This window comes from Aythya fuligula, chromosome 8 (assembly GCF_009819795.1).
Source record: "Aythya fuligula isolate bAytFul2 chromosome 8, bAytFul2.pri, whole genome shotgun sequence".
NCBI lineage: Eukaryota > Metazoa > Chordata > Aves > Anseriformes > Anatidae > Aythya > Aythya fuligula.
Genome location: NC_045566.1, coordinates 30,583,712 through 30,607,501, shown reverse-complemented (window position 1 = coordinate 30,607,501; position 23,790 = coordinate 30,583,712). Strand labels below are relative to the sequence as shown.

At 41.5% G+C, this 23,790-nt stretch overlaps 1 protein-coding gene across 1 annotated transcript; it reads right to left on the bottom strand.

Moving 5' to 3' along the window:
• Positions 1-1,056: 1,056 nt before the first annotated feature.
• CNN3 (calponin 3) lies at positions 1,057-23,586 on the bottom strand. The gene is made up of 7 exons (XM_032192282.1): positions 23,440-23,586; positions 6,640-6,761; positions 6,149-6,215; positions 4,550-4,687; positions 3,559-3,675; positions 2,657-2,803; positions 1,057-2,166 (listed from the first exon to the last, which is right to left on the bottom strand). Exons 1-7 carry the CDS (start codon positions 23,494-23,496, stop codon positions 1,819-1,821), a joined length of 996 nt encoding a protein of 331 aa, XP_032048173.1. The 5' UTR covers positions 23,497-23,586; the 3' UTR covers positions 1,057-1,818.
• Positions 23,587-23,790: the final 204 nt, after the last annotated feature.

The window sequence follows — 23,790 nt, the reverse complement described above, 5'->3', positions numbered from 1 at the left end:
GAAATAGCAGGAAGGCATGGGTCAGGCTTTCAAAAGAGATCCTAACTTCACCCAAACTATGAAAATAGCAAAGCTTTTGTTGTCAATTATAGCACTGCTTTTCAGCATTTAATAACCTAGTTCTAAATTGTTAAATGCTATTGTCTTGAAGGGGGGAAGTACAGTATAGGTCAGGAAAAGCAGGTCTGAACAGACATCTTGGTAATTCTCTTGCCCTACATGCAGGGCTTGGACCAATGACCTCCAGAGGTCCTTCCTAATTTAAATTATATGAAATAAATAAGCTTAACGCTTACTCATCAAATAAGTCAGTTGGAAGTAAAGTCACCACACCTGAAAATAAACTTAATGGAGCAAAGCACAAAATTTTGTCTTGAGGGAAGAATCTCATACAAGTCTCAAACTTACATGTTAAAATACCTTCTATTATTCACAGAATTTATGACTAGTGAAATTCCCCCTGCCCTTGATAGAAGCTTCTTTTTTCTCCCGTTGCAAGGAGCCCGGGTAAATTAGTACAGCCTATCTGTATTTTATGGCAAGGACAAAAACGTTTTCAATTTAGTTACTATTATCAGAGCTTTATTTCTAAAGAATTCAGACTGCAGACCAGCGGAAATGAAGATCTGGATATCTCATTTCACCTTTTAAAGCAAGTGTCTTTTAATTTCTCAAAATAATGGTATGAAGGAAGGTTATAGGCTGAAGTAGAGTTAGTGTTAAGTATCTGCAGTTCCTCATTTGCCTTGAAAGAAGAGCAGGGATTTAGCGAACATCTAAGGATCTTTGGTTTTAATCTCACAGTAACGTAGAGGGGAACTGAACTCTGCTGTAAAGGAGCTACATTCCTTTCCTGTTAAGTCACTGTCACTCACTCACAAGAGATTTTTACAAGGTTGTTAGACTAAATCCCATGGAAAATGAAGAACTTAACTGCAACAGACAGCAGTTTTACATTGCCCTTAACAGAGGCAAGGGTGATGGTGATTTGGGAGTAATTTTTGCCATCTATTCTTTAATAATGGTAGGATAACAAATGAGGCAGAATCCTCTACATACCTTTAAGAAAAAATATTTATTTATAAAAATACACTGGGATCAGTTTGAGAAGTGGCAATAAATACAGTTCAAGGAAGAAAAAGCATTTCTACATGGATATATTATGGCACAATAAAAGGTAAATGCACCATCAAACATGGACTTCTGTTGGCTCAAGACTTTGTACAAGCTCCCTTTTTAGTAAGACAACTATTTCTATGAGTTTGGTCAGTTTAGATAATGGAATGAATACACGATCACAAATGCACACTTATGTCTAATGCAGGACTTACCATTAGCAAACAATACCGTAGAAACATAGTAATGATATTTAAATCACTAGTGTGATGTCTTAAACTTAATTGGCAGAGACCGTATTTAATTTTAAGCATTAAATTCTTTTATCTCATCTGGAAAACAGAAAAGCTGTAAATATGTCAAATGAAGGCTTAATGTGGTATGTAAACCTACTTGAGTAGATTGTGAAAAATGCATAGCTTCTTATTAGAAGGCCTGGCTGTACGAGAGCACTCCCCCTTTCACAGTATTCCTTTTTACTTCATATGCAATTATTGTTTATGCTGTAGACTACAACTGTTACAGCACTAAAGGCAACTAGACAGGGAAAGGGCAGAGAAAGGAGAAAGGAATGTACGTAAGGCAGTATTTCTTTAGGTACATTAAGCATAGTGTGTAGGAAAGACAGGTAACAATTCCACAAGGCTAGTTTCGTTCTTACTGAATAAAATAATGGACTAATACTGAACTTTTGATGCAAATCTAATAATCAATGCCTTGGTCACTGTACTGACCATGGTAATCTCTTTGATAGTCATCTTGGTACTCTCCATGATAGTCATCTGGGTATTCTGCCTGATAATCGCTATCGCTGATTTCAGACCCATTAGTTCCTGTTCCTTGGCTGCCATTATGAATGACAGGTTCTGTGGGTGCAGCACAGTACTTGGGGTCGTACACTTGCCGTCCAAGCCCATACACACTCATTCCCTTCTGTGAAGCTACTTTGTTGGTACCCATTTGTAATGAAATAGTTGAGTTATCCACAGGTTGCAGTATGTGCTTCTGATCGTAGATGTCTCTTCTGGTACCTGGTGCCAGCATACCAGCCTAGTGAAACAGGATTGTAGAGGTTCAATAAGAAGGTAAAGAGCTGCGGTTACAGGGTTTATGATTACAACGTGCATGATTTACTGGAATTGCTAGAAAGTACAAACTTAAGTACAACAGAACAGCACATGTGTTCACTAGTAAGCAAGTCTAGGAAGAAAGTCCCTGCTGAAAGGGACTTTTCCCTCTTTGGAAAGAATATACTGTTTGAACTGAGGTAGTGCCCAGGAAGTAATTTCTTTTTTATGTCTGTCTAGTTAGTACTGGAAATGAAGTTACCGCTTTCTCCTGATACAACACAGCCAGCGGAAAATTCTAAAAGTGCCAGGTCACCTTTATGCTTGAAGATTTTTCAGCACAGAACACACTGGTTAATGATAAGAAATTGAAGTTCTTAAATTACTCCACAGAACTCACTTGCCCATCCTGCAGACTCTCCCAGGTTGGGAGCTCTGTCTGTTCTAGAAATACCACACGCAGTCCTCCTTACCTGACTGGCTCCTTTGTTAGTGCCCATCTGTAGGCTAATTGTTGTCTGGTCAAATGGCTTGTCAGTTTGCATTTTTGGATCATAGAGGTGTCGTCTAGTGCCATAAGCAGTCATGCCCGCCTGACTGGCGCACTTATTGGTGCCCATCTTTATGGGGAGAAGGAAGAGGTAGACAGAGTAAGAGATCTATTTGTACAGCAAGCACCATTGTAAGGAAACATACAGTTGGTAATTGATGGCTGACTGAAAAAGTAATTTCAATGCATGCTTTTCTCATGTAGCTTGACCGCTACCTGCAATAAGTTACCTTTTCTCCATACTGAGCTTCAAAAGGTAAAATAAAGCAACTGTCCTCCTAACGCATTTCAGTGACTGGCATTTGCCCAACTGCATATGCAGTTAGAAATGAATGTATGCTTCAAAATATAATAATCGGCTTCTACTCTGGACAGTAGAGATTCAATTTCACTGCCACAACTTGTTTACCACAGGAATTTTAGGATTTTATGTCAGTTATTTTGGGTTTTATGACTATTATGGAAAGTGGAGAGAGAGGGGGGGAGAAAAAAAATCTTCTACCATATAAGGAGCTTTTGATATCCAAAGACTCCTACTAATTTTAAAGCCGCTGTCAGGGACAGAGATAATACTGATAATATTAGCTACTCTTTTCATTACCAGATCTAGAACAAGCAGAAAAACCTTCCAGACAGTCACATGAGCATAGAAAGGCAATCAGCAATCAACTGCTTACAGGAATTAAAACCTCACACCTCCTTCCATGATAAGAACATATTCTAACTGCAGCTTTTTTATTTTTTTTATTTTGCATACAGAATAAATCAGTTAATCAAAACAAGAAAGTTGTTAAGAGTATCTGCAAACATGAATTTCTTACTTACCTGCAGGCCAATTACACTTTGACCAGCTTTTAGTTTTCCTGCATCAAAACTTCGTGCTTGTTTCTCTGCATATTTGACACCAATATCAATTGTAGTATGAAAACCTTTGGTTTTTGCCTATTTAGGGGGGAAGGAAAATAGGAGTATTTCGTATTAAGTATAGTTTCTGCTACTTGAAGTATGCATTAAAAGTATAGTTTCTGCTACTTAAATTGCTACTATTATACAGGGACCTAGGCTGAAAGGCAGGCTGCCTCTGTACCTGATCCTCTGGTCTCTCAAATGATGCTACAAGCAGGATTAACTTGTATGAGAAACTCCCTATATTGTGGGTGGGAGGAGATAACAGTTTCCATCACCATTTGAAGGTGGCACTCCCAAGCTATCTAAGTATCTTTTGTAAGAGTGGGAAGGACAATCTGCAGGCATTAATGTTCTCTTGTGATATTCCCTGGTTCTGTGTATCTGCAGTCAAGGAACATAGAATGGTTGGGGTTGGAAGGGGCCTTAAAACCCACCCTGCCATGGGCAGGGACACTTCCCACCAGACGAGGTTGCTCGCAGCCCCATCCAGTCTGGCCTTGAGCACTTCCCAGGATGGGGCATTTACAGCTGCTCCGGGTAGCCTGTTCCAGTGCCTCACCACCCTGAGTGAAGAATTTCTTCCTTATATCTAGTCTAAATCTACCCTGTTTCAGTTTAAAGCCATTACTCCTTGTCCTTTGACTACACTCCCTGACAGAGTCCCCCAGATTTTCTGTATGCCCCCTATAGGTTACTGGAAGGCCACTATAAGGTCTCCCTGAAAAAACATAATTTTAGCCTTTGCTCAAGGAATGAAGACACAGCCATCTCAAGAACAACTATCTAGTAGATAGTATGTATCCCCTCCTGATAGGCTGGATGCTGTTTTCTGTATTTAAATGAGTGGCAAGAGAGTATCTTGACTGGCATGTGGATTTCTACCAATGCCAGGGGTACAAATACTTACCAGACCTGCTAATGCCACGAGAGTAGTCTGTACTTGAGTCATGTTCCCATTTTCAAAAAGATCATTTGCTTCAAAAATATCATGTGGCTTCATGCCGTAGACTTGAATGGCTTTGATAAAATTCCCAATGTTCTCCAGCTAAACAGAAACAAAAAAAGCCATTTTTTGTTCAGTGTTTCAGTTCAGAAACAAAGTTTAAGTAACTTCACGGCTTATTGGTGTTGGTTTTGTCTTTACACACCTTCTTTGCCTTGTGAAGTTTGTCAAAACAGCTGGCCTGGTTAAGAGTGACTAATGAGGAGTTTGAGATTACTTTCTGTAGTTTTACAGAAAGTTTTACAGAAAACTTCTGAAATCAGTTTAAGGGTTTGTCTAGTCTAGCATTTCTCTATCAGCGAGTATCTGTTAGAGGGGGGTTGTAATGACAGAATTCAACTGTGTCCCAAGAGAAATCCAAATTCAAAACCTTCAAATAGGAAAAATTTACTTAAATGTCAATGCTGTTTGACTTTAGCAATTGATAACTTTGAGTAAAAGAAGCAAAAACATAGCTGTGTGGTTAGTAAGAACGCTAAACTTGGTCTGAAAGTATTCTCTTGATCACCTACTGGAAAAAATTCAGACAAGCTTTTGGGTTTTACTGCTAGTTTTTAGCACTGCGTACTATAGAAAACGGCAAGTAATAGGGAGTACATAAGTGAAGACTGAAACTCATCTTTCCTTTTGGAATTGTAAGAGATTAAAACTTAAAAAATAAAAAAATCCCCTGCATTTATTAGTGTTTGGTACCAATAAAATAAGAGGCTGACACAGCAGTGTTGAGCTCGATCCAGCATCAGTAAAGGCAGCCAACTCTAACCAGCAACCTTTCCAATGCATGCTCTAAAAGCATGGTGCTGTTGGTAGTCTCTTGGGGATTAAAAAAAAAAAAAAGTGCTTGGCAGACCACCCATATGAAATCCAATCTGGATATAATGAACTCAGATACACACTGTAGTTTGCACCATGTGTTTTCTGAGTTTTGTTACACAAGTACTTCCTCTGAGACCGTTTGGGTCCTTTCCCTCCCCTGTGTCCCCCAGCTGCCTTCTCAGGAGGATGCTTTGTATGGTGACCTCAAATGTGCAGGTACAGCCAAGCTGTTGACCTTAGAGCCTTACAGCACTGTCTGGATGGAATACTCTAGTTTTTGTTGGGTTAAAACATTTTTTTTCTCTTTTTTTTTTTTTTTTGGGGGGGGGGGGGGAAGGAAGACAGACAGAAGGACAGCTGTTGTTGGTTTTAAACTTGGAAAAAGCCTTGCTATATTGCTCTATGTTCATTCTCCATTTAAAACTTCATTTAACAGCACTACTATTAAGTATGTATAGACAACTGCCATTTATGAGACATCTTAGTTATTAGAATTTCTCCTGTTGAATGCTCTCCATGTACGCAGTAATCTCAACTGCTGTGTGTATCTTGCTACACGTACACAAAACTTGATGCTATGAAGAATTAAGGTGTAGATATTCAGAGGAAATTTGTTAATACAAAAGAACTGTTTTGGGGTTGGAGGGGTTAGAGGTGTAGTTTTGGGGTTTTATTCTGTTGTTTTACCTGGTGCCAATTTAGTTTTGATTGATTAATTTTCTTCACTGATCCTGGCTGCAGCTTATTTATAAGCCTGGGGAGGTGAAAAAAAGGGAAATGCTTAAACAATAAATCTCATCCTTATATCATCTGTGCAGGCATATAATATTTTCACTCATACTTTATTAGTTGCATTAGTTTAATCAAAATTGTTAGTTTTTTGATTTATACAGAGTGCCTCAGGTCTAACAAGTCTAACAGACAAGTCATTATTGTTGTGTGCCATTTCATTATCACAGAAAAGAGCTTCATTGTTAAATTTAGAAATAGTTCTTTATCTTTGCTGAAGTATAAAGGAGATTTCTCATTCTTCTCCACAATTTCAAAGAAGCTGTCTCCCACCCTACTGTCTGCTATCTTTGACTGTCATTGTTGTGTTTGAAGGGAATCTTCAGAAAGTCCCTCTTCAGTTCTGCAAATGTGGAAAAATGCTAAAAATAAGGTTACTTAATGCTTACTCGCATAAGATTATGCCGTCTTTTAGTCCCAGCTGAAAGTTTGCTCCAATGCTCAGTCCTGTAACTTCTTCTATCCAGTTACGCAGGTCTTCTTCTATCTGGGGATCATACTTGAGGGCTATCTGTAACAGAAGCAGTTGTAAAGTTATTTCACAAGAGAAAACTGCAAGTCTTTCTCCCAAATCTGTTTCAAAGAGTATGCCATAGCATTTATTTAGTATGGTATTTTAGTGATCAGGCTACAGATACATGTCTTTATTCCTTCTACTACAATGCTAATGGCTTTACTAAATGTTTATTCGGAAATGGTCCTTTAAAGCACTTTTAACAGTTCTTCCTACTGTAAGATTTGCTAGAACTTGTGAACAGTCTTTGATAGCTGCAGAGGAATAAGGACTTTTTAAAAAAAAATATATTACATCTAAGTTGTACTTTAGCAGCAAGTAAGAAGTGAAATAATGTTTTATGGAAGTAAGAATTTTTAACTGCCACAGCATCAGTAGTACTGCTCCAGCACAGACTTCCAGATGGGAACTTTAGCATAATAGATCTGATGTTATTTACCAGAAGATTATGGTGGATTTGCTTCTTTACCTAGATTATGATTAATGGACATGGCTTGTTAGCTTTCCCCCTTGTTGCTACAACATCCAGAGCTACCTTGCGAGGGAATTTGGGGGCTGTGTGTGGCGTTTGCCCACCCCCAAGCTAGGAGTCAGTATCCCTGCTATTCCTCTTTTCTTTGGGTTTGCTGGAAGACGCACATGGAATAAGCTGTGATCTCATGTCTTCATTGCAAAGTTAGTACACTATTATGGTGGAGAGAGGAAGCCTGGTCTTTGAAGTTCAAGGCACCAAACAGAGGCCAAGAGTTGTTAGCAAGGTGACTTGAATGCCTTTTCCAGATACTCAGAGTTCACCGCTGGAAGTTGATGCAAACCAGCACACTTCAACGGTGCAGGCTCTACTCTCTGCCCTTGGCTCCCCATCCCTGCTCTTCACAGGTGATGCTGAAAAGCATTGGCGCAAGCTGGAGAGAAGGGATTACCTCAGTGGAAGCAATCCTTAGTATTATAACTTGCTACTTTCTCTGCACACACAACAAGTGAACTGAGCGCAGGACTTTATGGCATAACCAACCTCTCCAGGGCAGAGGTTGGCAACACCTTCCACCTGCATTACAAGTCGTCCCACGTGTGTCAGTGAGCAGGACTGGGGTGAGGGAGCTGCCACAAGGAATGTGAGTGACAGGCGAGCGCAGGGGTGCCTGCAGCACTCCCCACTGACACCTCGGCCGGCCGCTGGCCTCTTACAGATTCCTAACAGGAAGCTCAGGTAACGCCACTGACGTTCATGCCACAATGTAAGTTTCATACTTTTTGCATATAGACTCCATCCCAGAAAGGCTAAGACCATTATTAGCAACCATTTTATAGTGCAGGACATTATAATTCCAATCTATCTGAATTACTGGGAGAGAGGAAATTGCTGCACTTTGGCTAGCATTAGCAATCCCCAACTCCAAACTGACCAAACTGAAAAATTACAGTATGTTGTTCTCTATTTTTCTTCTAAGGGGAATGGAAAATTCCCGTATCTCTGGCTTTACTTCAGAAACTAGAGTGAGTAATAGTTATTTTCCTTAAACTATTCGTAATAGTGCTGCTCTGGTGCCTTAGTTACAGATCAGGATAATTCCCTTATTGATTAATACGTGAAACTCCGCAGTGTTCTGCACAAGACAGTAAATACGTACCTCAATGCTCAGACCAATGGTGGTCTAAAACAATCAAGTGCTCTCTCTTATCGAAGAAAAGAGGAAGAAAGCTCAGGTTACCCTGCTCAGCGTGAGGAAAATGACTTTCTTTAATCATACTTTTCAGATACTACATAGCTAAGATGAGAAGTGGACTAGAAAAGTTAGCTGCTAAGTTCACAGCCAAAAGCCACCACTTTTGTCTCGTTTTCTTTTTTTAAGAAATACTCCTCTTGCCCTTTTTTTAAGTTTAGCCCAAGACTCAGTGCTACCACATTATTCAGTGATTGTAATAGGAGATTGTAAGGAGAGGGTAGCCCCTTTTGGAGGCCTACCAGAAAGGTTAATTGTCTTGAAAATGGTGTATGAGGAAGTTGGTTATTGTCTTTCTCCTTCCTGACCTGGTGGTTAGCTTACAAACGACTTTTCATGGCTATTTTTGATTCCTATGGAAACCAGGCTTGTGTGATCACACCCTGGGTCTGTCTCCCTAGTAACATCTGAACAAGCTGCTTGAGTTGCGCCAAACTCACAGCGGAGCTGCAATCTCAGAAACAACGGAATCAATCGTTTTGTATGTGTGTGTCAAAGTATTCGGGCAGAGGAGACAGATCCCAAAGACTAAAATGTAGCATGATATTATTATGTGTTAAAGGACCTGCAGAGACCTTACTGAAGCACGCAGACAAAATCTGAAGTTAGATGTACAGACGAGATGTGCTGTAGGTAATACACCAAAATGCCCAGCTCAGCGGAGGCCTGAACGCGGCCCATTCTGGTACTCCGGGTAGGGGAAGGAACTGTGCAGGCTGGCTGCTTCTGTGCTGATGGTTCACACAACATGAAAATCTCAGCTCTAACACGCACATGGGTACAGAGGGGTTTATGCTCTCTTCCGCTATTCTTTAGTTATAGTTAGACATGTAACAAACCTTATGCTACCTCAAAATTCAGGCAGTTTGTTTCACTGTAGCTTAAAGGCAATGCTAAGTGATAGGTCAGCCATCCTGCAGCTGGAAGGGTACAACTGGAGTTGTCTTTCTACAACTTATTTTCCTTTTAAAAGAAGAAAAAAATTGCCAGTGCATGGAAGTAAATGAGGTTATAGAGAAGTTGGCGATCAAGGGACGCGCTTCAAAGATCACTCATCTCCTCCCTCCCCCTATTTACAATAAATAAATATAAAGTCTACTAGACAGAGTACCACCAAACAATTCTACATGTGGCTATTTCAGTCTTTATTTGCAAGTATATAAAGGAAAAAGAAAGGTAACATTTTTTTCTCATATAATGTAAAGTACATTCCACATTTGAGATTACAACTGAGATGAATAGTGAACCACAACCCCCACTGTTTGGGTAACTTGGAAGTAATCAGATGGAATTTTATCATGTCTCTTAAATATTTACTCTATGTTGGAGTACTCTCACGTGTGTTAAAATCTTCAGTTTTTCAAGAGGTTTTAAAGTTTCTTGGGGATATCGCTACTGTGCTTAAATACAGATAGGAAATAAATGTTTAAACACGTGAGGAAGCTTTGCATTTTTGGCATTAAAAGCATTGCTATTAAATCTGAAAATTTTCTGCATTGTCTTCAGTAAGTACTGTGCGGTTTGATTTAAATATGTCAAAGGTTTTGTTTTGATGTATTTGAACTGGTGGGCAACTAGGTTACAGAAAGTAAAGAGTGGTGATAGTTTCTCTGAAAGTTATACTTACTCTATCTGAAAGGTAAAGACATGGAAACCTTTTATAATCTGGCTTAAACGTATGACAAGAAGGAGTTAAGCAGGAAGAGCCTGGGTCAGGTACCAGGAGCAAAGTATTATGTTTACTTTGAATTGTTAGCTTTTTTTTTTACTCCCAGTGACACAATTAGAAGTTATGCAACACCAAACTGGTGAATACTTCATATTTTCCGCATGTCTATCACTATCAGTTGTTCCAGTTTTCCTTTGATTGCTATCTGTGAGGGGAAAGTTGGAAGCTTTAATATAAATGAAAAACTTTATGGCTTTTTCCATTACTGCTTATCAACATGCCAACATTTGATTCTTTTTAAAGTACTGACTTTCATGGAAGATGCTTAAAACTTATGTTCACAAAAAAAGAAAGCACCGTCTAGCAAAGATGATAGCAGTAGCTAAGCACCTTAATTCAAAGTGTTCATCACCAGTGCCATCGAAAAAAGGTACCAGTCAGAACACTGTAGAAAAGATCCAATTGTAGCAATGGATATAAAAATTTAAAATCTGGTTTAAAAACAGCAGGAAGCCAACTATTAATATAATTTCTTTACTTTGTTCTTGTAATTCTTGAAAGATACAAAGCTATAGATGCTATTGTTCTTGTTACTTCTGAGATACAGATTTCAAAGAAGCCTCTTTGAAAGGAAACTAAACTTACACAAGTGGTGAAAAATTGTAGGTGCTCTATGGTTGTGGGAGGAAACAAGTACATGTTACTTGCCTTTTACAAGCTCCTGACTATTAGTAAAGTTCATAATATGGAAGAGCTGGCTTCGCTTTCAGCACAGAAAAAATACTTTGACAACTGAAGACAACTTTTCTGATTAACTCTAAGTAGAAATATGATACTTTTACGGTAGAGGTAATCTTCAGAAGACTAAGTAGGTTTCACTTTGCTACTGTAAGTCATAAGAGGAGGCTGCAGAAAAATTAGGATCTTATTGTCATTTAAGACTGGCTTCTTTTCATTTAAAAAAAAAAAAAGTACTTTTCAAATAGAGCTGTATAAAATACTTCAGTTAATTGCATCTCTGCAAAACATTCCAGCTGTATCTGAATTTTTGGGACGGAGGTGGAAATCAGGAAAACTTCTCCATGCTTTAAAAGAACATTTTGAGCTGACTCTTTTGTACCAGTTGAGATCATAGACATTACGTTTGTCTTCTTGAACTTCACATGCAGTCATACAATGTTAACATTTTATTAAAGGATTTAAATTTATCAGAAGCTGTTTCAGGTGCTTAAGTGCTGCTGCTGTACTGAGTCTGTCCTGTATATAATCTTGTCTTACAGAGCCAGGATAGAAGACTGCCTCATTAATGATGCACAGAAACAGGAAAGAAAAAAAAAATTACTAACACAGTATGAAATTTAGGTAAAATCTCTTCCATATAGTAATCTTCTATTACAGATAACTTAAAGCACATTATCTTTATAACCTAAAACTGATGCATTTCAGTTCTGAAGGTGGAGGGGCTTTTTTTTTTTTTTTTTTTTTAAGCTTTTGCTTCCTTATTTGTTTTGTCTTTCTGGAGCGGAAGGAGCAGACTTGGCTTTAGAACTTGGGGTACCAATAGGTCAGCTCTTACTCTTACTAGCAATTCCTATTTTAAATGCCAAGTTTCATCTTTGAATGTCACACGCATATAATACTAGGCATCCTGATATATGTACGTGTATGCCAATACATATGCCTTAGGCTAAAATGCTTGGGTTAAACTTGATTCCTATAGAAACTTCACAATACTTAGATGTACAGTGAAATATGCTTTGGTGATGGTATACATGGATAAACTTACTGCAGTATTTCATGCTATCCATGCTTACTTATAATATGCTTGTTTTGGCAAACAGAGAATTCGGGATTCTTGAACTCTCTCTGATCCTCACATCTTGTTCTGTTCAGGTAGGACTTTCCCGTTTGGGACCTCTTACAGTGTAAAAAAACCTCCCTCCATCCTTAGTACAAGAGAAATCATCATCGCTGTTTTTATCAAGGGTATGGATTCCTTGAAACAAATGCAAAGTTATCTTTGCCAACCTCGAGGGATGCAGGCAGATCACTCGAGTTACTGCATGTGCTTGTAGGGTGCTGAGTTTGAGTGATAATGTTAACAAGTATTTCACACCATAAATGATCTCATATGGACTTTCATTTGTCCGTTTATAATAATCTTTTCCAAATTACACGGTACACACTGCACGTTACAGGCTATAGATACGCCAAATCTCTGGTTCGAGTTCAGCTATCTTGCTGCTGTGCTCTGGAAAAATACTGTAACGGTATCTCAGGAAAAGGTTTACACAGGCTGCATACCTTTTTACAAGTCACTGGGACTAACAAACACAGAATTTAGCAAGTTAAAAAGAACAGTTCCAGAAGATAAAACTTCCAAAGTTCCCTATCACGTTACATCTGCCAACAACTCTTCCTTCTTCTGGAACTTTTGACTTGCGCTTCAGGCCTCACGCCCCCGCAGCAGGAGTCACGCCTTTAGCATGCAGCATGCTGTACTTGAAGTACCAGAAAACAGCTGAAAAACCGATCGTTGGTCAAAAGTTTTAACCCTAAGAGCAAGTGCTTGTCAAAGCGGGAGTGAGGCAGACTACAAGGTTAATCCCAAACTATTCTGCAGCATTCCTGCTCCTTGCATCTCAACTGCCCTGTTGTGTTCATTGCCTGTTGTTCCAGAACATTTCCAATTCCCACTTTTTTTTTTTTTTAAGGTTGTTTGGATTTACTTTTTATACAAGCGAGTTAAAACTTTGTGGTTGAAAGTGTAAATTGATTATTGTACGTATCTAAACTTCAGGGCTAAGGGAGAGTAACATAAAGATATAATCAGCCTTTCTCAGCGCAAGGCTTCTAGTTGGAGCAAGTACGTCTGTCAACAAAGTGCTTTAGTTGTAGAATAAAATAAAGTGTGTAACCTTTAAAATGAGACAAAGAATCTTAGTGGGAAACTACAAAGCTTTGGTTTTACTGAAGGTGGGGCAGAAGAGGGAGTGACAGCACCAAGCTCACCATCAAGTGGAGCCTTTTGTCATTTGAGCTACCAACCCAATGAACTTTCACCATAAGGACAAATTAAAATTCCCTGTTAATTTTATGTATGTTGACCAGGGCTCCATGCAAAAACAGATGTCACGGGATGCATATTTGTGCAATGAGAAACCCAAATGTAAGAAGAAATGCGGAAAGCCAGATGAAAAATAAATGGGAAGGTACAGTACAAAATGCAAGCCACCATTAAGCATACCCTGCTGTTTGAACACACAGTTTTCTTCTGTCATTATGGACTGTTGTACAGAAAGGCAGAAAACAGTGTGTAAAACTAATGTTAAAAGAGCTCACTGAGAGCTAGATAGAGCTCACACTATCTAGCACAAAATTTTTACAGCTGTATCCATCTTGCTTAATATTAAACTTTTTTTTTGTTGTTGTTATTTGTAGCATAGTTGGTAACTCACTCATGTTTCACTGTTTTCTCTGTAAATCATAATTTAGATCACAAATCTTAAAAGAGGAATGGATGAGAATTAATCCAAATTTCCTGGCATTGTTTCCACCTGCACAAGTTGAAGCTCTGTGAAGTAAGAACAAGCCATGCCTCACAGTTTCCAAGTCATCTTACAAACAAGATACCTGTAGTCATGATGGGCTTTTGCTGCCAGAGCAGCAGGCTGGAAGAACTATGTGTTCTATTCCTTGGCTGTCCAGTACGATTTTGTGACAGCTTACAAGCCAGTCAAGAAAAAGATGTTACCATCCCTTCCCTCAGACTGCTCTAACTCAGACTCGTGTCCATCCTCAGAGTGAATACTGCATCTACCCTGTTTTGTGCAGCTGGGTTACTGCAGCTCTCTCTCACACTGACATTTGTTTTCACAGTTTTTTCCCCTCGCGTTCACGTAATCATTTCTTGTCACAGTCAGATTTCTGGCTTGTAACTCCTGTTCTCCTCATTGATCAGCTTCTACTTCCAACTGCAGCAACACGATAGGACGAGGAGTAATAGCTTTAAACTAAAATGGTAGGTTTAGATTGGATATTAAGAAGAAATTCTTCACTCAAAGGGGGGTGAGGCACTGGCACAGGCTGCCCAGAGAGGCTGTGGATGCCCCATCCCTGGAGGTGCTCAAGGCCAGGCTGGATGGGGCTGTGAGCAACCTGGGCTGGTGGGAGGTGTCCCAGCCCATGGCAGGGGCTTGGAACTAGGTGGGCTCTAAGGTCCCTCCCAACCCAAACCGTTTTATGATTCTATAATCTGCTCCTGTCACCATACATTATTATTCTTGATATCAAATCTGTTTGCATTGTACTATTTATTCTGTGTATTTCTGAATAGTTTGAATTTCTTTACAGAACATGGTTTCAGTAATACTCACTACCCATTATTTTAAACCATGGCAGTTTTCACTGCACAAAAAGCACCAGAATGTAAAGTTTCTTCTCAGTTAGGACAGTACTGATCCCAATCAATGCACAAAGACCTGTTACCTCCTGAGAACAGATTTTACTTGGATTTGAACCCTTCCCCAATATTACTGAACTCTGGTACAACAATAAATGGGTGCAGATCACACCAGCAGCAGCAGTGACTACTTCTGAAAGAAAAGCGCTGAGCCATACACTGAAAATACTGTTACCATGCCGTCCAGAAAGACCAGTGAATTGCTTGTTTAATGGGTGGGGGAAAAACAAAATCTAACTGAGCATCCCGGTACATAAACATCAAATATCAAAAATTCTGAGAACGTCGTATTTTCCCTAGTAGCAAACAAGAAAGTGTCTCCTGAGGTTCCTCCTGCGGTAGTGCTGGTGGAAAGGTGTTCTCAAAGCCTGGACAGCCTGCAGCCAGAAAGCAAGAGCACCAAGGGTCACTATATCTATTTGGGAGTACTCTCTACTGCTGCTACAACTATCCACAAAATCATGCGCTCTTTCAAGTTTACATACTTTTCTCCCCCAGTAGAACAGCTTTTAAAACGTCCCAGTAGGAGATAAAAAATGTTGATTGTATTCCAGGAAACATCAAAGAATATTCTGGATATGGCCACCCAGGGAAGTTGCGCTTTAACCATGTAGAAGGAGTTGCAAGAAGAATATGATCTGCAATTACTGTGATATTAAAAAAAAAAAGTAGAAAAATATTAGAAAATGTTTACTTAATTTTGTAATAATATCCATCTTTAAAAGTCTACCATTTAAAATCTGGAAGATTACTCAAGAAAGTCTAAGAAAACATATGCTAAGACCATTTGAAATTTAGCATGACACTTTCCCTGTTTACACAGATCCTGTAGGCAGTTCTGTAGAAATCATAAAATCTTTGTAACAGACGGTAGAATAGGTATTTTTAAGAAGTTTATGATGAACTTTTGGATCAACTGTTTGTTTAAATTATATTTTAAGTTATGTGAAAATCAAGCCACAAACCTGCTATATGGGAAGTTTATAACTAGTGTGAAAGAAAGTACTATTGTTAAAGTACTAAAGACAGTCAAACCACTAAGATGCTCGGATTTAACCATCCTGTAATAAGTTCTAAGGCAGGATTTTTCAGCAATTAAGCAAGTACTGGAAGAATATTTCTTCATGTTAGTTTTTCAAACTAAGGCATTTCAATAACTGACTTATTTTAACATGAAAAAATGGTGAAAGTAAGTTCAATTATGTCTTCCAATTGGTATGAAGATCCCAGCAGAAGGGATGCTGGACACACTGATCTGAAACGGCTCATTTACACCACTGGATACAACCACACTCTTAGCATGGAACTTAAGATGATCTATTCTACACAGAAAACTACCATAACGATACTTGTTTATTTTAATTCACTTGCTTTATTTGCTATTCTGGCACCTGACTGAATTTTCATCTCTATTCAAATCCAGCTGTACTCACATCATACGTACAGAATGCAGTATAAGAGTTGGAATTGGTCAAAAATCCAAATGGAGAGTAACCCATACGCATGCTTAATTAATCATGTGTAAATGTTTGTGAATGGTATATACTACAAAAGTGTTAAAAACTTAAAGATTGTGGTTTTACTGCTAGTAACCAATGAAAAGTCTTTCAGAAAGGGCATATAGATTTTTTTGCACTTTACAGGTAAAACACGTTCCTTGATTTATTTCAGCGGTTTCTTCCTTGCTAATTTATGTAAATCCACCTTGGGCAGAAATAGCTTGTAACAACAACAACAAAAAAAAGGGGGCAGTTACTGGTCTCCCCCTATCATACAACAGATTTCATTTTACAGGTTGTGGTTGGTCTTCTGGAAACTTCCTGCCAGCTCCTTTTGCTCAGATAGTGAATGGCACAGATGGTGAAAGACCCTGATAATCCTACAGGATTATCAATAGTCAGCACCACTAGGGGTGGGTAGGGGTTGCACGTATGCACAGCATCCCAAACTCTGGATACTGCAAGGTAAGTTGTAGTCTCATTACAACGAATTGAGGTGTGCAGGGTGTTTTCCAAACTTACAAGGTGAACCAAGAGCAGAGCAATGCTATATTACAAACGAAGTGTAACTGAGAGGGGTCCCTGACCTAAAGTGCTGAAGGTTCCATCATTCTTCTGCAGAACAAAGTGCTGGGGTGCCCTGACTGAACTCTACCTTTGTTAGTCACGTTTTGTTCCAGTTCTTTTCCACCCGTTAAAAGACCAGTTCTCTCTCTCTGATGTTTAATCTTACAGATCTTTTTAAAATTATTGTTAAAACCACTTCATTATTTTAAAAGAGAGGTACTTTTCCATATCGCAACGATTTTCATGCCATTGTTTACTAATGATAAAGGGTGCTATCCAGATAGGCCGTAATGAAGAGGCAGTAGTCTTTATTTTCTTAGAAAGTTTCCTGAACTGTTTACTTCTATTTGGCCATGATTACTACAAGAATTTCAGCAAGGTAAGGGGACAGCCTCCTACAAAAATCTGCAAAGAACATTTAGCGATAGACGTCTGAATTGTATATGCTCTGTTGAGTTAACGCTGCAGTGACTTCCAGCTGTGCTATAGATAGGGCCACTTCGAGCAGGAGCAGCGTGGTGTTACAGAGCCCCAGCAGTGGCAGCTCAGCACTCAACAGGCAGCCATGAGCCCCAGCTGTTGTGCAGCAGGGCTGGGGGCTGCGTGTGGGCCTTCCTCCTGGCCTGGCCCTGCTCAGCATGGATGGGAAATGTGCCGCGGGGGTCCCCGCTCACCACCAAGGCAGAGCTGCCCCTGACCCCGAGCCTCTGGGGATAAGCGAACGCCTTCCTGTATGCATTTGTTCTTTCTGCCTCGTCTTTTGCTGGCAAGACTTGGGAGCTTTTAGCCAACAGATCAGGGACAACAGAAAAACACTTTAGTTAAGTCACTCTTATTCAAGCATAACGAGGAGAACTAAGAGCAGACTATCTGTCTATAAATAAGAGGCTGTAGCAGTGGAAATATCAACAGGAAAGCAATATAACAGGAGAGCTTTCTTAACAGGAAAGCTAGGTAAAGCTTTTATGGTTGTGATGTCTGGTTTCACTCTGGGAACAGCCATGGTCCAAGCATACAAGGCGAGCTAGGGAGGCTCATTTGGCATTGATCTGTAACTCTTCAGTCCTTGATGCAGGAGAGCAGATCCCACCCTCACGAACACCTTTCAGGGCAGCAAGGAAACACCAGAATCTCATCTGCTTCAGGGAAGAGATGGCTTTATAAAGGCAGTAAGAATTCTCACTATGTCTCCCCTCCTAGTACCTAATAAAATCGGCACTGGTTTAAGAAAAAATGAAGGGTTGTTTTTTTATTTTATTTTTTAAAAGAAAACACGAACATAGAACCACCCACCTGAAGAAAGTCGAAAGGGTAGAGAAAAACACAAAGTAATTCAATCCAATTAAACAGAAACAACATACGTTACTGAAGCAATACTGCAAAACCAAAAATATTTACCCAAAAGAGAACGTTTGCTGCTGAATATATCCATACAAGTTAACAGTTGTGTAGAATCAAACACTTACAAAAAGCATTTCTAAGCAAAAGAGTCCCTCTTACAAAGAGGGATTTTCACATGATCTCACTTAGAAAAAATCTGTTTCAAATTGCCCTACGTGTCCTGGCCTCAGGCCCATTTTTACTGAAGGCCTTTCCTGTACTGTTCCATAGGGGATGGGAATCTCTAAAAAGTTTTCCTTAAAAGGATGTGTCAGATGCACAGCGCATACGGTGTTACGTAGCTACCGAAGCCAGCAATCCTGGACACAGAGAAGTGTCTATCCTTTACTCTCCAAGGTAAATTATAACCCAGGGAAAAGCTTCCGAATTAATACTTACAAAGAAAGCTGAGATGAAAAAAATTACTCATGTGCCATTATCCTGAAACAACACGTGCACGCATCCATCAGCTTTTAGAGTATTGACTCAGCAGCTGGAATATATATATATATATATATTAGGTACTTTTCTCCAAATTCTAAACCAAGTCTAACTCTGAATCCACACATACACACAAAAAAATAAATAAACTTTTGAAACAAGCAAGTATTACTGAAGTGAAAATTACATTTTCTATTTTCTGAGACTACAAATCGTATTTAATCATCACGACTGTGTAAATTCAATTTGCTTTCCTCAGATGTGTTCTGGCTACAGGAGGTATACTGTTAGCTTGCACATAAAGGCTGCAAAACTTGGTGCTTATTCCCCACCCTTAAACCCTAAGCTCAAATTTTATGTTTTTCTATCACCAGTGAAAGTTTTACTGAGAAGTTTATTAATCCACCAGAAATGTTTCTGTAAGGCACTTTATAAATTAACAGCTCTGAATTGGAAGTGCAGCCAACACGCTGCCCAAGGTAACCACAAGACCAGCATGGAGCAACCAGCCTCACATCTCAGAACGCCTCAGAGAGGCGTTCACAGGGCAGCAGCAGCTAATCCCAGCTAAGCTCTGCCATTCATCACCTTCCTCCCCGAAAAGACAGGGTAAGCCAAGGGACAGACCCGAGCCTCCACCCGCCGTGCAGGGCTTTACGCAGGATGCCGACACAAGTCCCACAGTTCAGGATTTCCTGCGGGACGCTGCTCCCGGCCAGTTTAGGAACACATCGGGACAACCAAAAGCAGCGGTCAGCTTGACAGCGACACGCCGAGGTTTGCTGGGGATTTAAACCATGTGGTAAAGTCATCGCCCGTCACATCCTTGGTGCCAGCAGTGCCGGCCAAACGTCCTCCTGGCAGCCACCTTCTGTGGCGTGCCTCCCCCTAGCCGTGTGGGGCCACCCGTGGCCATGGGACGGGCCTACCCGGGTGGGCTGAGGAAGGGTCCGTGGGCTTGGGAAGGGTGCAGGCTGGGCAGTGCTCGGCACACAGAAACAAGGCTTGTGCTTTGGGTGCTCACATCCCTGTTAGCTGGCAAGGGAAACAGTTCCATGGCAAAATACGTCTCTCTGCTTATCACAGAGAAATATTCTAAATATGAGCTGTCTACTACGCAGGTTTCATTGCCACCAGCTTGTTAGGAGGGCCACCTATTGCTGCTTTAGCATTAACGCTTCTAAGCAATGCCCAGTGAACTGGAAACCTGTGCTTGAGAGACACTCAGGAGAGCAGGCCTGTCCTCGGACAGTGAGCAGTGTGACAAAAAACAGGTCGGGCACGCGGAGACAGAGCAGGGAGAAGACAGCAGTGGATGGAGACACCACAGTTCAGGTTCCCTGCTGTCTGAAGACCTTCCCCCTTTGAAAAAGAGATCTAAACTAAACATGTAGCTGTTGATTAGGCTTCTGCATGCCGCCTGAATTGGTGTGAGGGCTCTTCATGCCCAGGATGCTCACAAGCGTGAGACTTCTGTCCAGAGAGGGAGCAACGCGTGACTTGGATGTGAAGGGAAGCACGTGGCAGGACCATTTTCTAAGTGACCTTGCACCTAAGTTACTGAAACTTAGTATTATCAGTCAAAGTAAAACTAAGCATTGGAAAGAAGTAACCAGCAAGCATATTTTAAGTAGCTTAGAAGTAACCTAGGTTGCTGATACATTAAAAAATCTGGCATTTCAAGACTAACTTACAAAATGCAAGTTTTCCTGTGTTTGCATCAGTAATGTGTTTTAAGTGGTACATATAGCTGTTGTGCCAAACGGACTGAACGTTAGTTTAGCTATGGAATAGCCACTGTAACATTTGTGGGTTGTGGTCAGATTTGTGCTGACTTCGCTATCAGAAGCAGACCACTAAGTACCATGCTCTTCTTACATCGGTGCATTCTGCATATCTGGTGGACAGACTTCTTAACTAAATCTATAGTGGATTTTTTTCATTCATCTTTGTACATTACAATTATAAAGGAGGTTTGGGAACATATATCACAAAAATAAAATCCTTGAAGATTTGCGCTCTGAGATTTCTGGAAGACAATCAATATAAAAGACGAAGTTACGAGTAGTTCATTTGAATGGCAGATCTGTTACTAAAGCCTGGATCCAGCTGGAAAAATTTCACAGTTCTTTGGAAAAAAATAAAGAAATCAGACATGAAGAGAACAAAATCAGTCCTGTGCACAATGAACCTTATATTTAGCTGGTAAATGTTAACTTCAAGAGCAACGATCAGTGATCAGAAACCATGAATTAATTGGGGCAAACTGGAGTTCAGCGCTTGATCCTTTAAAACCCTTTTGCTGCTTCTGAAATTCCCCGTGAAAAACCTCAGCGTACAATACTTCTACTGTAATGTTTCTGACAGCATCAAAATACTGCTTTTTTAATTTACTCTCCATGCAACAAACTGTTAAGATGTGTATCATGGGAAAGGCCAGACTGTTTTTGTTTTAAACTAATCACCTGTGTTTAATTCATAACTCGTAAATTAAAGATACTATTTCTTTAAAGGTTAGAGTACTCTGTACAAGAGAACGGGCAAGCAGAAATCCTGCACTGTCAGTTAGCATCACCTGTGCTCTGAAAGCATTCTCATTGCCTCTAGCCTCACTATTGCCTTATTATTAATTTTTCTTATGTCATTACAGATAAATGTTAGTAGAAATACGTTTCATCAGCAGCAAAAATTCTTATATAAGGTTCCTAAGAATGCTCAGTGAGCAAAACTAAAGGTTTGCTGAAGGAAAATAGTATATAAGAAGTGTGAAAAGAGGGGAAAAAAGTGTACAGTTGGAATAGTTTGATTTTAAGTTACTTTTTAAAAAGAAAAGGGTATTTACTATCTTTATGTTGAAAGGAAGACTGTGAAAGGGGAGGGAAAGGACCCAGCAGGCCAGCTACAGGCAGACAAAACTTCACCTAGATCCTGAGCCAACTGGATCACAAAGGTATAAAGTCTGAAAGGCAGTAATTTGAATCTGGTTCCCTGTTAAAGTATTCACAAAAAGGTAATTTCTGGATGAAGAAATTAAATCTGTTTTTATTTGGCCTGTAGCAAGTGAAATACAGTACAAGAATTTTCTCCTCAGCAGTTTCAGGAGGAACATAATAATCATACCTAGGTCTGGTTGGTCTTAATTCAGCACAGACTTTATTTCATGCTAATTAATTCATATTTGGCCTTGAGAATGAAAGCAGGAAGCGCCACTGCCCTCCTGCATGCCTGGTGATGTTTTGTTCATCCCTGCCTCCTGCGTGTCGCCAGCGCTTGGCCTTTCGGGGTCACCGCTGCAGGGACAGCCAGACTCCCTCCAGGTACTCCCCGTCTTTTATAAAGCATCAGAAAATGGCCTGGGCCGAGGCCAACTCCCTGCTGGGTGGCGGTGTGGGAGGAATGGTGGAGACTGGAGGCGAGATGCAGGACTGCCGAAGGCCACACCAAGTTTGACTCCCCACCCACACCTTGCTTTTGCCATCCTTCTTCCAGGCGCAGCTAGGATGGAGCGGCAACGCACCAAAGCTGAGAGGAGGGAGAAGATAGATAAAGGCTCCATCCCAATGCGGCTGATATGGGAAGGGTGGAGCCGTGAGGAAGCAGCTGAGCGACCCGGAGCCTGCTCGGCTCCTACCAGTTCCTGTTTCTTCCTCGCACTATGCCGTGAGACAACGGAGCACAAGCTTCTGCTAACGCCTTGCTACCTTGGTCCTAAGTCAGAGACCAAGAAAACTCCAGCTTGTAGCTTTATTTAATTCATTAATCATTGTCTCAAGCTACGCTAACATCATGCACTGCAGAAACCGTCCCACTTCTTCAGAAGAAAATGTCCCGCCTGCAGAAAAAACTATCCACTTAAAGCAACTTAAAAGGCTCCTCGCCGAACATTTGTTTTGGATCAAGTATCGGCTATGATCTCAAGTAAACAGGGAACCAACTTCAAAGGGATTATGCTAGTTTGACTACCTGCACATTTCTCATGCAGACAAGTTTCCTTCTAGCTGGGAACCAGTACCCAAATTCCACCCTTTATTGGTTGAGAGGGGGAAGGAGATCAGTAATGGGAGCAGGTACCTCATCGGTCACCTGAGGTAAGGAGCAAAACAAGAGAAGGGCAGGGCCTCATAAGAAAACTAAAAAAATATATACATCCCTGAACACCAAACTGAACTGAATAAGGATTTGAAGCTTAGAGCCAGAATCTGGAACGTAAATTTTAAAAAATTTCTTAGGCAGCATCAAGACATGTTACATTCATCTATCCAAATACCACAGCAAACAAAAGGTCTCTCTGAACACTAACACAGTGCCAAATGAGAAAATGAAGAACAAAAACCAAAACCGAGAGACTTTTCTATCCAGCAGAGCTGGGCCCTCAGGCAGCACAGCTATCAGCACGCCTGCCTTCTGTAGGAAAATAAAACTGCTTGGGGACCAGCACTGGAGATTTCAAACAAGGGCATCTGACACACGGCATCATTCAAGCAGGGAAGCGGCCGCAGGTGACGTTGACGTCAGGGCTCACTTTTTTTTTTTTTTTTTAATATATTTTTTCGCCGTTTTTTGTCGCAGCCCTCAGGGCCGAGCCCCCCCCCCCCGGGTGCCGCCCCCGCGCCTTTGTGTGCCCGGGCGGGGCGGGGCGGGGCGGGGCCGCCCCCGCTGATTGGCCGCGCGCCGGCCGTGCCCATGATGTCACGCGGCTGGAATGCGCCGCGCGGCCCCGCCCACACGGCTCCGGCGGGACCGGGACGGGACCGGGACCGGGACCGGGACCGGAGGAAGGGGGAGGGGGGGGCACCGGGGCCGCCCCGCACCCGGGCAGCGCTCCCCGCTCCGCTCCGCTCCCCGCCCGGGGGGGTGCGCATCCCTCCGTCCCTGCCGCCCCGCGTGGAGCCGGACAAAGCCGCGGCGAGCTGCCCGCCGCCCCGCCGCCTACCTTGTTCTTGACCTCCGCGGACAGCCCGTAGGAGGGCCCCTTGTTGAAGTGGGTCATGGTCCCCGCTGCCTGGGGGCGCTGGCGGCGGGCGCTCGCTGCGGCGGGGCTGAGGGAAGAGTCCGCCCGCGGCCGCGGAAAGTTCTAGTCCCTCCCTCGCGGCCCGGCCCCGCGGCCCTGGCGGCCGCCCGCTCGCCAATCGCGGCGCCGGGATGGCGGAGCCCCTCCCGGGCCGGCCGGGGGGAGGAGGAGGAGAGCGAGGAGAGCCCGGCCCCGCCCCGCCGCCGCCGCCGGGCGCCGCTGGAGGGGGAGCGCAGCGCAGCGGGGCGGGAGGGAGACGTCAACGCCGAGGAA

What these genes read in the sequence shown, in the direction of transcription:
- CNN3 (XM_032192282.1), bottom strand. Translation starts at nt 23,496, where the DNA reads ATGACCCACTTCAACAAGGGGCCCTCCTACGGGCTGTCCGCGGAGGTC. An exon ending in GACGGCATAATCTTATGCGA is followed by an intron (nt 6,216 to 6,639) that starts GTAAGCATTAAG and finishes TCACCTCCCCAG; the next exon opens with GCTTATAAATAAGCTGCAGC. An exon ending in TCGTGGCATTAGCAGGTCTG is followed by an intron (nt 3,676 to 4,549) that starts GTAAGTATTTGT and finishes CCCCCTAAATAG; the next exon opens with GCAAAAACCAAAGGTTTTCA.